At 33.5% G+C, this 17,028-nt stretch overlaps 1 protein-coding gene across 2 annotated transcripts in view; it reads left to right on the top strand.

The window, feature by feature from the left end:
* LOC117121449 (uncharacterized protein C1orf112-like) overlaps nt 1-17,028 on the top strand; it is a 42,149-nt gene that overhangs the window by 13,043 nt on the left and 12,078 nt on the right. For both annotated transcript variants that reach the window (XM_033266663.1, XM_033266662.1), the window contains 3 exons: nt 12,016-12,198; nt 12,702-12,917; nt 14,703-14,816. In XM_033266663.1, coding sequence (XP_033122554.1) covers nt 12,016-12,198; nt 12,702-12,917; nt 14,703-14,816 — 513 coding nt within the window. The remainder of the gene's footprint in view (nt 1-12,015; nt 12,199-12,701; nt 12,918-14,702; nt 14,817-17,028) is intronic.

Below are 17,028 nucleotides of genomic sequence, written 5' to 3'. Positions count from 1 at the left end.
CAAGACAGAAAAAAGTTGTTTGACGAAAAACTGGGGAACGGTGAACGAGCTACAGATTTTTGAATATTTAAAAACTGGGGGAAAAAGGGGCGTAACCACCCATTTTTACACCTTTTTCCCCCAGTTTTCCCCATATTCAAAAATCTGTATCTCATTGTTGCTCAGTTTTTCATCAAACAACTTTTTTCTGTCTTAGAAAAATCAGTTCTACAACATATCAAAATTTTTTTTTCCTCCGGAGCCTGACTTTAACAATTTTTATAAATGTACAGTAGTTTAAGACACCATCTTTTATACCTTACCCAGAATGCTAATTTTTTGTTAATTAAAAATATTTTATTAATAATTGAAATTTAAAACTGTTTTGGTTTCAAAATCCAGTTTCAGTATTTTTAGTATTACAGTATTATATTATTTTTTTTTAAATAATATACTCCTAAAAAATTTTTGATTGTCAATTGTGAAGTTTTACATATAGTAATATTTTAATTGTGCAATATAATCCCTCAATATAGACCCATCCATAGTAGGATACTTTTAAATTACTAAGTTAATAATAATTAGTTGTAAAATTTTGAAAAGCATTTTGTCCTCCCTCTTTTGATGAATTTGTTAGATTTAGTGAAAGGTATGAGGAAAGATGTACACATACACTGACTTGCATGCAAAAGGCAATATTTTTTCTTATTTCTTTGTTTTCTTCCAAGACTCGAGTCTGGGAAAAGATTTTAAGTCTGCTACTAAACTAATTCCTCCATGTTCTCACCAACTCTCATTGCATTAATTGTTTATGAACTTTTTATATTGCTTATTTTGTTTAAACTAATTGTCAGAGATTAATTCACTTTGCCTTTTGGTTATTTGCAGTTAATTTTTAAAGTTTAATTATATGTTTGCAAGTTTTGTTGTTTTTGTACTTTCTTTGTACTTCCTTTAAAAAGGAAAGAGTGCAAATGTGTACATTGTATCTTAGAATGCTAAATAAATATTATTATAATTCATTCAGATTACAATCATGCGAGACAATCCTCTTGAATCTTCTGATAAGTTGAGTTCTTTGCACATGGACCTTCATGCAAGAGACCAATGTCTTAAAAACATCTAGCTTCCAAAACGTGTTATAACAATAGTAACTTGTACAGTATTGGAGCTCGCCAGCTGAAACACAAGCGAAGCAATGACATAATTGAACCAGGGACCCAAAAAATCCAAAGCTCAGCGCATCCACAGTCGTTTCGTTTAGCCGACCGAACTATGCTATCTATCAATAAATAAATGTTAATACTTGATTTATATAAAAAGCCATTGGGCTTTGTGCCATCAATTTCTGAAAAGCATGTTGCTATGACTTGGGTACATGGTTTATAGTTTAATTTGTTGTTGATAAAGCATATTCAAAGCATTTGGCGCTATTTATGTCTAACATCATGTGTAACGGGTTGTGGACTCATTAATTAGATAACTACTGTACCATTTTGTTACCCAATTCAAATTTGGAGTGCTGCTATACGTGCCAAATACGTAAAATGCTTGCCTTGTAATCCCAGGGTCTTGGGTTCAAATTCTGTCATGATATTAAATTTGTTTTTTTCTCATGACTAAACAACTGCTCTTCATCAACCTCATAGGGAAAAATACTTAAAGCATCATTCCATCCTGTAAACTGGTGAGTCATTCACTGTATGGATGAAAATGAAATGAAGTATTTTTTTGTAATCATGATAAACAATATGCCAAAAGAAGTAGATGTTCAGCTTCTACAATAGGCAGCAATTGCTTGTTAAAATGCCTCATGATTTGCATCTTATCAGTGTACCATATCTACATTCATGTTATACTGACTGTCGCCAACACTAACGTCTTGGGAATGCGACTTCTGGCAGGTTGTACATCTCAAATCCAACATCAGCTGTTCAGAATTTTTTTTATGCTAAATAGTTTACTTTTGTTTTTGTTTTAAAAAAATGAATGATGTATGAAATGAGTTATTTTATTTAGAAAGTTTAGTCCAATTCACCTTTCTCGCATCTTTTTAATGTTTTTTCATAATGCATATTTATGACAAGGAGAGTCCTTCATAAATTTACTGCCATACCTTTTTTTAGATTCCTTCCTGTGTGCCAAAACAAGTTTACATGTACAAACATACTTTTTTGAAATTTTATCAAGTAACATATCAAAATGGTGTGTCTAATAAATAGGTTGGAAAATATTAGTGGACAAGTAAACTCGTTTGCACTGGGGCAGCACTTTTTATTGCCTCCGCCAAAGCGTGAGTTTTCTCGTCTGCCTTTTTCATGGATCGGTATAAGTTCAGAGGGCACCCCTACTCATGCAATTGAGTGTACTGCTGGTAACATACTTACGTTATTTGTACGTTATTGTCTAGGTGTATCTTCCTCGAAGTACCAGCCGTTAAGTCTGTGGTTCTACAATGTATAACAAAGAAGTAATAAAATGCTAGAATGTTACCCTGATAGTCATCCCTATTGCCCTCAGCAACACCCAGTAGGACAAGTATACTTGTCCCTGACAGTGAACCTGTTAAATCTGTTATGAGTAAAAAATATATTAATATTTTATTGATCATATTTCCATCCATTCAACATAGCTAATCAACTTGATGTTACTACCTAGATGGGTTATGAATTTATTTATAACACTTGAAAGGAAAGATGAGATGAGATGTTGTATTTTTATCTAAAGGAATCTCTTTTTATCTACATCGTTGATAGCAATGCAGATTTTGAATCTTCCGAGGTACTGTATGTCTAATCCGACCTCGTTCAGATTTTTTTTGCTTTCTATATCGTCCTCCTTTGAGAATTAGATCGCAGTTTATCGATGATTTTGATTGCTTCCTGAATGGTTTTTTCCTCTGACAATTACATTATTTTGGGCAATTTCATGTATTGTACATTTACAAACTCTGTCAACAGTCCACCAAGCTGCTAACTTATCGGAACTTGATTCAGCAATCGCAGAGTCAACACTCGGACATGGATAGTCTACAGTTGCTTGATCTCGTAAAACCATCATTCCCATAATCTGAACATTAAATGCCTACTGGTATCTTTCCTCTGTGCTATAAATCTGCTTTAGTTAGACCTCAAATTAGAAAGACCAGTCTAAACAAAGATGATCTTGCACAAATTTGTCATTTGTTTCCAAATGTATTGAGAAATATATTGCCTTGTAAACTGCCATCTAAACATACCTAATGGAAGTAACTTTAGTGAAGTCAGTCGGTTCAAATACAAACTCTGGCCATAGCATAAAAAGTGCCCTTTTTAACATATGGAGCATGGCCATCCCAAAGTATACCAATGGCCAACAAATGAAAACTGACTTTTTCAATGTATTCATATTCTCCATAAGCTTTAAAATGATTGGTCAATTACAAACTAGAATCTATTTATTGTTAGCAAAGTTATGATGAGTAAAGGTACTGTATTATGGCTTCTTTTGACTAAAGTATACAATACTGGCACATTCTGCTGATTACTCAGTTTAACATGTGATAGTACGCTGGTTTTAGGATGGCATGCCTCAAACGCTGTTTAAATTTTTATTGCATCTCACTTCTCGAATAACCCTTGCTTTGAAGTTAGGCAGGATTTAAAGGACAATGTATCTAATTACATGTTGGTACTAGCACTGCACTGTGAATGCCACAGGTCTCAGTGGCAAAGACACAAATTTTCATTTGCAAATTTAACTTGAAATAGAACAAAAATAACAAAACTTAATTTATTATGTTTTTTTATCTAAATACACAAGTCATTTAAACTCAACAATATTATATGTAAAATAATGAATAATATCTTATAAATTGCGTCTGCAAAAATAGATCTTAATATTTAGAGTTAGTTTGCTACGACATCTCCACAATGTGGAAAACTTCAATAACTTGGTTCATTGACATCAATTCCATTTTTTTACAAACATGAAACCCTTCACACCTGTTGTGGACCGGCTGGGAACAATGTTACAGTATGTTGACTCAATTCTGCAGGTGTATTTCGGTTCAAATTCCTTCAAATGATTTCCGTTGTGTTATTAATGGTAGATAAGGTACTTCCCATCCAAAAACATGTGAAACACTTTTAATGAAATTTAATATTATAATGATGTCTGCATTCTCATGATGAATTATTAATTTATCAAAATATTGTTAACTTTTTACCAATGTGAAATAAAAAAGTAAAATTTGTTTTAATACAGAGAATCATTGTCTACTCATGGTTTATCCTAGTTCTATATCACAGGGGTTCCGAGTTAAGAGAACTCACTTTACAAAGGGGACATCTGGTGAGCTTTCTTATAGTATAGTATAATCATGGAGGTATAAAATATTTTTATACCTCCATGGTATAATACATAATACAGTAGAAAAAAACATCCAGACTTTTTGAATTTGCAGTGAGTTAAGCTGGTTTTCAGAAGATTTTTGCTTGCTTGTTAAATATCATGAGACTCAAGTGACTTGCTGGAGAGGAAACCCCTGAATGTATTAGTGATTTTAATTGCTTTAACGATCCATTGGCTGTAAAATTTTATTATAATAATATTTATTTGGAAAATGCTTTTTTAACAGCAGTACACATCACAATGATAAGGCACAGTTAAAAATATAAAAATTGAAATAATTTAAAAAATAACAAAATCTCAACTGCCAAAAAAAAAAAAAAAAAAAAATGGTATAATTAGGGAGAAGTGGGAACAATCTCCCTGTTTAAACTTATTACAGGTATAACACAATTTTCTATGTAAATAACAGTAGCCATTCCCTGGACATGGAACTTATAAGGAAATATAAAGGAAAAATAAAAAGGCAAATTAACACCAGGAAATACTTAATTAAATGAACCATTGAATTTGGTTTTTATGATCAACAAAGATGGTTGTCTTTAAGAAAACATTTTGAAGTTGGATTAAAATTATACTAATATTTTAATATTACCAAAAAGTAAAACGCTGTTTAATAGATGTGACATAACCTTGCTTCCGTGTCTGTTTCGACTTGTTTCATATAGTAACTCAACTTTGGCAACAACCATACGTTAGGTGATTCTCTGATATAAAACAAATAAGAATAGATGACATTATTAATTGTCCAATTTTAAAACTGCAAATTCATTTTTCTTTTCCAATACAATGACATCAGAACTACAGAACATAACTCCAACATTATTTTCCCAATACTAGATAGAAAAAATTAGGGCAAATATTTGGCCAACTGAGAAAATAATTTAGTTTCCCCTTTCCCATTTTCAATTTTTTTCTGGCACTTCTTTTTATTAAAATACATGCATTTTGCAAAAAAAAAAAAAACATTTTGAATTAGCTTAGTAAAATACTGAATGTTCTGCAAATAATGCACTTAAAATGATCCCTTTTCAAACATGACCATAGATATTCTGGGGTCAAGATGCCCTCTGAGGGTTTAGCAGCCTATTTATAAAATTCCTACACCTTTCCCAGGCTTGGGGTTGGGCCCCTCAAATTCTGCTGCCAACCGAATTCTACTTACACACATTTACAATATCACACATTTAATTTTTCTGAGGTTGGTAAGGCGATTTTTTTTTATTCCTTGTTTAGCGTACTTATTTTTTTTAAAGATTATCAGAGGAGGATGGAATAAAAATAAAAATAAAAATTTTGTCTTCTTATTTAGCAAATAGTTTTGCCAAAATCATCCAGACGGAGAAGAAAATAAAAATAAAATGTTATTGGTGAATGCAAAATAGGATGGTTTTAAAATGCTTCAAATTTAAATAATTAGGAAGAAATATACATATCTTATTTTTGGAGATTTCAAGACAGCGGAGGGCGTAAAATAAAGAAAGAAAAACTTTTATTTTTTGCTGAAATTTCTACTTTTTCGTGGTGGCCGGTGCGCTAATTGGCCAAAATGTATTTTTTTTTTAAATTCAAAATCATCAACATTTGCAGTCGGCAGGTTCGCTAAACAAGGTATAACAAAAGTCTTGTACTTCATCTGAAAATAGTGAATGATGGTCGACAAATAAGAGGTCGATCCTCCCTATTTTTGAGAGACTGAATTTGTTTTTACTTAAACTAGTTGAGGGAGATGATGATCCTGGTTTATCCATGAAAGTTTTCACGAATTGGACGACCATTTACAGCTTTTAACAGCAACACAGTAGATGTGTCAAATGACTCATGACCTTGTGAGTAAATGGTGCATTGACTGCGAGTAAATTAATAAAGTGGATTCGTGGTAACAGACAAGATTTCTAAATTGTGCAAAAGGATTGTATGACAGGATAAATCATAATGCTACAAAGAAAGCAAAAAAATATAATAGCTATTACAACAGTTGCACATTGCTTTCTGAATTCATATTGACTTTGATATTTTAAAATATAACACCAGCTTATATATATATTGTATCTTCCCTTTTAAAATTAGAGAAAAAACCCTCAAAATTTATTTTAAATCATTTTTAAGCAGTGGTGTATTTAAGAGTCTTGAATGTGAAGTTAGGGCTCGATGATGAAGAGGGTGGGGGGCCGCTACCTTGCAAAATAAGATGATATAAGGTTATTTTACTTTTCCTTCGAACATACCCAGTTGGGGGTGGGGGGCATGACTGGTTGGGGAGAGAAGCTTTTTTTTGGTGCATGCACCCCACGCACCCACTACTGTAGATATGCCACTTTTTATAAGGATCAATGTTAATAGTAATACCTCCAGTAAATATACTTTACTACTGCAGACTACCAGCCAAAGATATCTAAAAAAACTATAGGAGAAGTCAAATAGACAAAACATTTTTTTTCTTATTCTAATTTTTGGAGCAGTTGGGGAAACAGTTGTAGTTAGACTCCCAACCTTAAGGTCGTACTCAGAATACCCATGTTGTGCTAGGCGCCAAGTGTCTTGAGCAAGACACTTGATCCATGTTGTCTCTATCCACCCTGGATTATGAGTTGCTACCTAGGAGGTTTGATGTGCCGTTGCACCAGTTTATTTCACATACTGCAAATTATAAAATACTCCCCATATAGGCATTGTTCCAATGGCTGGGGTGCAGTATGTGTGGCAAAGACAAGCCAAACCAGTCACTCGTCGCAAATCCTGTTTCAGAGATAATGGCCAAAACAGGCTGGAATGTCAAATTTATTTTATTACACTAAACTAACCTTATATATCATGCTGTGCTGTTATTTTCCCCATTTTCAATGTTAAACCAACAATTTTTAATGATTTGGTAATGGTTTCTGCTTGAGAAATTGCCAAAAATCATAAACTTTAAAGGCTGATTTCTCAAATATTGTTCTTTAAACATGATGTGTGTTTAAACTTCTGTAACTCTGTAAAGAAATTAGATTTGAATGATTCTTTTACCATTTTAAAGCTCTCATTTTACTCTTTATCCCTGTACAATATTAGGAACTAAACATCGATTTTTGTGACAAGTGACTGGTTTGGCTTGTCTTTGCCACATATGAGAACTCTCAGACTTTGTTGTGCATTAATTTGAAACTGAAATATAATAACTTACATAGAAATTTAACAATAATATATGTTTTTTTAAATTCAAAACAGACAGTATCTTTAATTGTTATTGTACAGTAGTGTACAACAATTTTCAGTAAGTTGATTTTGATTAATTAATTGATTTATTGATTGATTGACAGACTAGTTCTTTTGAATAGTTGATGGATTGAATAAGGCATAGAAATTCACTTTACTTGAGAAGCATGTGCTTACGGCCAAGTAATAATGTAAATTAGTTTCTCCTACCCACCCTCTGTCTGCTTTGCTGCCTCCATTTTTTTCAACTTCAGGCCTGGAAAATAATTTTTTGTGCCTCCCCCCCCCCATGAAATTTGTCTAGATAAAATGCCTTCAGCACCACATGATATAGCCCAACAGCTTATTTTTTTTAATGTTTTCCCCCAAAATACCTCCAGGATATTGATGCCGGTCGCGTGGTCATGCACTTTCTCCAGCCCTGTCCAACTTATAGACATTAATTTTTTTCTAAAGTGTAATAATGTAGTGTAGCGTAGTGTTCCATATTTCCTTTATTGTGGTCTTAGTAGATCAAATCTGTGTCACCACCAATAATAACTTGATTTGGTATGATGACGGCAAAACAGGGCCTCTTATTTTTTAACATAAGGTTCACACAAGAAACTGTTTTTCTTTCTTACTTGGCCTCATACTTTTGAATAGATACTGCAGATAAACCTACATGAATGTTTAGAAACACTTGTTATCTCCACATGTCTTTGAGGTATTTCATCTCTGTTTAAATGACCACTGGGAATTTCTTTTTTTTTCTGATGAGTGTTTACATTAGCTTGAAGTCATGTGATCTGTTTTGATGAATGTTTTTCTGTCTGCAGTGTATTGAATCATGATATTTTGTTGATTGTGTGTGTGAACATCTTTCAGATTTGAAAACATTTGATAGTCTCTTTTTAAACCATTTAGGAAATGAAATTTCTTCTACTATAATGTATTTGACAATATATCTAATATTTATTCTCTAGTGGCTCTAATTGTTTTTATCATTTTTTTATATCTGCCAATTTCAACACAAGTGTATGCGTATATTTGTAAGCAAGGCATGGTTCTCTGTCCTCTGCCTAATGCTATACTCCACAATACATTTGTCAGGCTAAATATTTGATAAGACTATGCCTAACGTAGTAGGTAGAACATGCCAGACAACGAAAGACAACATTTTTTTTGATCAGATGTTTGAATCTTAATTAAATTAAATTAAATTAATTAATTAATTTTATAATTTATAAAGTGCACTTTACCAGTGTCTCACAGCGCTCTTTTGCTGGTCAATCGATACATAATCAATCATGCAACCTCCTCCCCTTCCTGGGGACTATTCCTAGTTATGCGTGTAATCATGCACTACAAAGTTGTTCCAAATCATTTACCTTCTACCAGCTACCTATTTACAGTATACTCCAGGGTGAATAGAGCCAAATGCAGATAAAGTGTCTTGCCCAAGGACACAAGCAGTGTGACGAGCATCAGCCTCAAACTTCCAACCTTCCGATTGAAATTTCAATGCCTTACACACTGTGCCACCACTAACCCAAAATGCATTTCTGGTGACCACTACCGGCGAGTTACGTGCAGTACAATAGCTGTCTCTTATACACATCTTGATGTGTATAAGAGACCCACATGATATAGCCCAACAGCTTATTTTTTTTAATGTTTTCCCCCAAAATACCTCCAGGATATTGATGCCGGTCGCGTGGTCATGCACTTTCTCCAGCCCTGTCCAACTTATAGACATTAATTTTTTTCTAAAGTGTAATAATGTAGTGTAGCGTAGTGTTCCATATTTCCTTTATTGTGGTCTTTGTAGATCAAATCTGTGTCACCACCAATAATAACTTGATTTGGTATGATGACGGCAAAACAGGGCCTCTTATTTTTTAACATAAGGTTCACACAAGAAACTATTTTTCTTTCTTACTTGGCCTCATACTTTTGAATAGATACTGCAGATGAACCTACATGAATGTTTAGAAACACTTGTTATCTCCACATGTCTTTGAGGTATTTCATCTCTGTTTAAATGACCACTGGGAATTTCTTTTTTTTTCTGATGAGTGTTTACATTAGCTTGAAGTCATGTGATCTGTTTTGATGAATGTTTTTCTGTCTGCAGTGTATTGAATCATGATATTTTTTGAGTGTGTGTGTGAACATCTTTCAGATTTGAAAACATTTGATAATCTCTTTTTAAACCATTTAGGAAATGAAATTTCTTCTACTATAATGTATTTGACAATATATCTTATATTTATTCTCTAGTGGCTCCAATTGTTTTTATCATTTTTTTATATCTGCCAATTTCAACACAAGTGTGTTTGCGTATTTGTAAGCTAGGCATGGTTCTCTGTCCTCTGCCTAATGCTATACTCCACAATACATTTGTCAGGCTAAATATTTGATAAGACTATGCCTAACGTTGTAGGTAGAACATGCCAGACAACGAAAGACAACATTTTTTTGATCAGATGTTTGAATCTTGATTAAATTAAATTAATTAATTAATTTTATAATTTATAAAATGCCCTTTACCAGTGTCTCACAGCGCTCTTTTGCCGGTAAATCGATACATAATCAGTCATGCAGCCTCCTCCGCTTCCTGGGGACTATTCCTAGTTATGCGTGTAATCATGCACTACAAAGTTGTTCCAAATCATTTACCTCCTACCACCCATTTACAGTATACTCCAGGGTGAATAGAGCCAAATGCAGATAAAGTGTCTTGCCCAAGGACACAAGCAGTGTGACGAGCATCAGCCTCAAACTTCCAACCTTCCGATTGAAATTTCAATGCCTTACACACTGTGCCACCACTAACCCAAAATGCATTTCTGGTGACCACTACCGGCGAGTTACGTGCAGTACAATAGTATAGGGTCTGTGGTGTTACATTTGGTCAGGTGTGGACATGAACTTGGGGTTCAATATAAAATTAGATTTGTCATTTAACTCTTTTTATTGTGAAGTTTCAGTGAATGCTTTGTACTTTGTTATGTTTGAGTTCGAAATAAATTTAAAAAAAATAAAAACAAATTTTAAAAGGTCTTACAAACATTGTTGAGTTTTAACAGATAAACTCTGAAAATGTATACATGCCTTACATCCAAACAACAGAAACTTGTTTAGAGGCAAGTTTACATTTTCACATTGTACGGTGAATGATTTCGATAAAAATATTATTTGAATTTGGAAAAATTTTATTTTTAATTTTCAGTTTATGATTTGTACTTGTTTTGTTTGTTCGAGGTCAAAATGAATAAAAACATAAATAATAAAAATAATTTTTAATATGTCTGAAGAAACGTCGTTGAGTTTGACAGATAAACTTTGATAGTTTATGCTTTACATCCAAACAACAGAAACTTGTTTGGAGCCAAGTTTAATGATTTCACATTGTATGATGAAAGATTATGATAAAAAATATTATTGAAACTGGCGAACATTTGTATGTCAGACATCAAGTTGACAGGATACTCAAATGGGAATGCACTACCTAATAGTTTAATCAGATTTGTTGGATTTTTGTTGATAAGATACATACTCTTGTGAGATTTAAATCCGTACTGGCCCATGGGAGCATTTACAGAAAAATTTGATAAAGGAATATAGAGGAAACATACCCATATTTATTTTCCTTATGAATGGCAGAAAATTTTTGTATTGTGGTTTTATTTATACCCATATCTCTTATTCTTTAAAATCATTCTAACATTCTTTTGCAGCACAATTAAACCATTAATATTACTACTAATTATATTAGTTATTTTTTTTCCGTATTTATCAATGTTTACTTTGAGATAGAAGGGATTTTTTCCTGGTTGTTTTATGGAATGGCAACACATTTTTTTCATTATTGTTGTTATATAAATCTAGATGTAGGAGTTAAATTTATAGATGTCCATTTAAATTTATGATTGTTTATAAAATTTTCATTCCTAGTCTTTGCTTGTGAAATTATATTGATGTTAAGAAATGATTAATTAAGTTAATTACTTACTGCACATTATAGAAACTAAGTGATTCTCAACAGATGTGAATAAAAAAGATGCAAATCTAAAGCCTCTTTTCCACTAGGCGAATTTATTCGTGTAAATCGAAGGAGTTGGTTCGGTTCCTGAGGTCTGATTGGCTGCGCATTTTTTTTTCGCTTTGCAAAAAGTAGAAACTCTTCGAACTACCAATCTTGATGAAGCAAAAACTCCAATAGAAATGTGAATGCACATCCGGATGAACTACGCTTTCGATTCGCGCGAATAAATTTGCTAGTGGAAAACCAGCTTAAAGAGTACTGTGTCTAAATTTTAGACACAATTGAGAATTAACAATAATGAATTCTCTGGAATCATTTAAATTAAATGAATTAAAACAAAGGAAATAGTAATTGCTTTCATTTAGTGCACAACTATTACTGTAAAAATATGTTTTCTGGACTAATTAATCTCTCCTTAGTTTCAGTTAGTTTCAGAATTTCCACCTTCAGAATATCCAAATATATGGAGCTGCCTCCCTCTATTGGCATTTGATGAGAACACTCAAAAAACAATTTGCGATGACATCATCTCGAAAGCCAACCAGGGTATTAGCCACTGGCTTAGTACAGAACCAAAAACACTTACAAATGTTTATAACCTTGTAAGTTCTTATCTCAATTTGTTTATTTCGTGTCTAAGTGATTCTTCATGTTATTTTATAATGGGAAGTGATCTTTTATTATGTCCAAAGGCGCCTGTGGAGGGAAATACTGTATACTGTAGTCCTTAGCTTACATGTCCCTTAAAGATATTTCTGTAACAATATAATTAAAAACTTCCTTTGAACACACATGGTTTGCTTGATTGCATTTGCCTGTTGGATGATTTACAAGGTTATTTAGTCATGAATTTTTTTTTCATAGGATGTCATTTCAAATTTCCCTTTTTTCGTTTTTTTTGTTTTTTAATAACATTGCTGTACCAAGTACATAAAAAAAACCCAAAAAAACATAACATGCTAATCGAACAATACTTTGGAATCCAGGGGCTGATCCCTGATTTTTAAAAAAATCTGGGTAAAAAGCCTTGCAAATTTTTTTTTGTTTTTTTGAAATGCTTGAATTAATAAACAGTAATATTTTCAATGATCTACTTCATTTTTAGTGTTGCCATGTGGCTGTGCTTAGCAATGTCTACCAGAATTATGAGCAAAGTCAACCACCAATATCCAAGCAACAACATTCAAGTGTTATACAAACTGTGGAACAGTTGTGGTCCAGCCTGAACATTGAATGTATAAAGGATCATGTTATCCTGATATTGCTCCTTCATATATCCTCGTGTCTCCTAAACAATTTAAAGAACCAAACACTGATAAAGGTAGGATAACTAAAATTCTGTTTGTGTCAATTTTATTGGGTATTGTAGGTAAAGGTTAAAAATATCTGAAGCCTTGGCACGAAGGCCGGAGCGTCCATTTCTCTTATGGCATGATGGCCAGAACGTGCAAGGCTGTGGGAGGGGGATGAAGGTTCGCCACTCCTTCCGCACATCAAGTCTGTTTTACCTTCCCAGCATATGCTGGTACCCAATATTATTCCTGGGTAGAGAGAGACAAAGATAAAACTTCTTGCCTACATGAAGACACAAGCAACTTGCACAACAAGGATTTCGAACCCCCAACCTCAAATATAAATAGAAATTATTTGTACACCTTTTTGTGAGAGTGCTATTTTTTTTTATACTTGTATGAAATATCTGAACTATGGGGATCTTTACATAACCTTGGTCCAGGTTCAATTCTTTGAGTTTTGAACCCCTTACCTGAAGGTTGGAAGTCCAAGCCACAACCGATGCGCCAACCACTTCTCATAAAGTGTAGGTGATTACCTTCCAGAGCAGGCCCCTCTGCCCAATTCACCCCCAGAAGGGCCTCACTGGAAGTCATTGGTGAATTTCACACCAAAGAAATCCAACCATCCATCCATCCGTCCATCCATAGTTATATAATTGATATTTCTTAGTCACCATGACATTTTTGCTGTCAGTCATCATGACGATGTGTTCATCATGACATTGTATTCATGACAGCTTCATTGTCATCATGACAGCTCTATTGTCATTGCCATGACAGGATATTCACTGATTGGATTGATTGCAAGGATAATAATCTCATGGGTTTGTCATTTATATAATTTATATGACAAATTTGTTTCATTTTTATTTTACACAAAGAATTGTAAAATTGTATGTAATCTTTTCATAACAAGATTTTTAAAAGATATACTGTTGTTAGCCTGTATCATGCATTTGCATCATGTAAAATGTTGGAAGCACTTTGGCGTAGCAGTAGTGGTTTGCTTCTCAATCCTTTACTGTACATTTCTTTTATTTTTTGAGCAAGGCACTCTATCTGCATTTCTTTCAGGGACCAGAAAGCAAAGGCGCTATATAAGTATGCAGTAACCAGTAATCTTGTAACATTGTTCTGCTGTGCTGTATACATATTAATATTTAAAGCTCAAATTATGCATTTTGCCAAAAAGAAAATGATTGATTGATTTGTCAGATGTTATGAAGATTCTTAAATACAAAACAAAATTAACTGAGTTTAACTGAATTATCTAGATTTATTCAATTTATGAAAAAAGAGCAAAATAAAATCATTATTTTTTTATTTTATTTGGAGAGACGACAACAAATTTTGTGATAGATTTACTGATGAAAAATTATAGTAGCCACCAGGAAATGTCAACCGACTTTCTATTTGTAGGCCTACTTTCAGCCTTAAGTTTAATTTAATTCTCATGTCTCTTATTCAACATAAATGCAGACATTATAATTATGTTCCTATTATTGGTATTGACACACATGAAATATAATCTGCTAAATGTCGTCGAGGGTATATGTTCTCCATTTTCTTCTAAGGGCATAAAACTAAACCTTAAGTCTAGCGGACCTGGTTTATGTTTAAAGTGACAAAACGCAGGCACTCGGCTTTAAAGGTGCTCGTCTTTTCCAATCACAGGTCTTGAGTTTAAATCCTTGTAAGATTTCATGAAGCCATATTGATACTAATTCCTAATTTATACTTGGCACGTAACTCTCAATTGGGTGAGAAATTAATTTGAAATGAATGTTGTTATTAATTTGTGTATTTGACAGGTTATGGAACAGCTGAGTAGTGCTGTATGTGCAGGGGCTGGCGCTGATACAAGGCTGGCGATCTCCGCATTCCTTGGCAGCATGGGCAAGCTGACACTCACCAACGATGAACAGGTATGTGAGCATTATCTTCAATCAGTGGCAAGAGAGCCTGCACTGCTGCATTGAAATTGTACTTGAAAACTTTAACCTAAATTTTTCAATCAAGTGATGTCGAGTATATATTCATGTACAACATCAACAAATGACGTTTTTTTTCATATAATTTAGTTCTCTTATAGAATTATGCAATTGAGCACATTGAGATTAACAAAAGTAAATAGTCTTTGATAGCCATGAGGCTACTTTTATAAAACACACAAAAACAAAAATAATGGCCAACATAAACAAAAGGGCGAATTAACCAGCCAGTACGTGTGAAGTTAATGAGAAAGAAACAAAATTACTGGTCTGATATTAAACTGCATGTGAAGGCTAGTTCCAAATTGCATGAACAGAATGGAAAACCGCAGTGCAGACCTGGAGTGGTGGGGTGGTGAGAAGGGCCCGCGGCAGCAGCCAGAAAAATAACTAACCAAGTGCATAATCATTCAGATACTGTATCTTACAGGGAGAATATCTCCATGAATCCCAAAGTAAAAGAAATATCCTACACCCATCCTTAGGTGCCACCTCTTTAGACTGTCAGTCCTTAATTGCCACTCACAACCACCCCAAAATAAGTTCAAAAAAAAAAATCCATAGCTGGCAAAAGCTTTGTTGGGTGATGATGATAAAAGTAAGTATGCCAGCAGGAAAAATAAGCTTAGTAACCTCAACACAAACAACCAAAAATATAGGAAGTTTACATTAAGGGTGTAATATTTTTGTTTTAATTGACTCTGTTTTGCCTGAAATATAGTGCTCAATTTTATCTTAATTATTATATCACTACACCCTTGAATTAGGTCATGTTGTAGCATGAATTGCTCTGCATCATAATTTTATATGGACCATTGACAATTGGAAGTAATGATCAATCAGTCAATCAATCATTATCATACAAAATGATACAATAATGATGACAAATTTCCTTCACATTAAGAATAAGTGTGTGAACCCTTTCCAAAACCAAATTTATTATAAAAGTATTGTTTTAATTTTGCAAAGGATGCAAAATGGAAAAAATACATTAATGCCTGTCACTGAGTGGGCACAGTATAAATGAATATTCCTATTCTGATATCTGTGATTAATTGTCTCGCCTAACAAGGGTTGCTTCAGTTTATTTTAAATGCAGTGGCGATGCTAGTTGGCCAATAATGCTGGTCCAGGAATACTGCTTTGAAAAATGATTTTTAAAGTCTTAAATTTCCAGGCACGTTTTAGAAGTGCCTATTCTTAACATTCTTTTTTGTGGGAAAATCTATGGTGCCATGACCACTGGCCATGCTCTGCTCGCTGCAGTAATCCTTGACTTCACAATTCTTTTTACACAAAAGCTTTTAATTCTATAAAAAGTTTTCAATTATGCTGCCAATATTGTAGGAATGTTATTAAAGTGACGGCTGTAGGCCTCTGTCTGTGATGACTCGGCACAAATGTTACGTTATGGGAGTGCAATACACTTCACAAAAATTAGCTTGTATCCTTCACTTGAAACTGAAGTGAAAAATAAGGTTGGGAAGTAATTTCTCAGCTTCTGGGGTTTTTTTTTCCAATTCAGTAATGAAAATTAACAAATGATTATTGTTACAAACATAATGGAATTTTTGATAATTATGTCAGTTGTATATAAATGTGTTTTTTCATTTTTGTAATTTTTTTTTTCTGAGACTTGATCTGGTGGTCTACTACCTGTATGTGGGAAAGAGGTTTATACCATTCTCTAATATTAAAGAAAATGGTAGCGATCAGGGCCATGTGAAGATAAATGAAAAAAGTTGTCAAATAAATACCTTTTTGAAAGTTTTTATTTTAGATATTAGTATGGTCTGAAGTTTTTAGTATATATATATTAGGGGTGGTACCAGCATTTGCCAACAGGGGGTGCCAATGGCGGGGGGTAGGTTGTCGGACAAAGCTCAAAATCTCTCAGAAGTGTTTCAGTGGTTCAAGGGCTTGTTTAATCAATTTTAGAGCCTACTAATATGTAAACATTACATATAGTTAGTTTTTTTCTCCCTGATGAATTGTGCTCTCTCTCCCCGACGGGAGGGTGGGGAGGAGGGGGAAGGGGCAGTTCTTGCTATTGGGGGTCCTGTTATTGGCTCTTGATAACACTTGCAGCATTTTTTAAAAATCGAATGGAAATCAAATGAAATATGAATCATAATGACCTCCGATG

Source organism: Anneissia japonica, unplaced genomic scaffold, assembly GCF_011630105.1.
Source record: "Anneissia japonica isolate Jap-2015-1 unplaced genomic scaffold, ASM1163010v1 scaffold41793_len627382_cov181, whole genome shotgun sequence".
Classification (NCBI taxonomy): domain Eukaryota; kingdom Metazoa; phylum Echinodermata; class Crinoidea; order Comatulida; family Comatulidae; genus Anneissia; species Anneissia japonica.
Note: the sequence above shows the minus strand (reverse complement) of the source record. Positions and strands in the feature narration are given on the sequence as shown.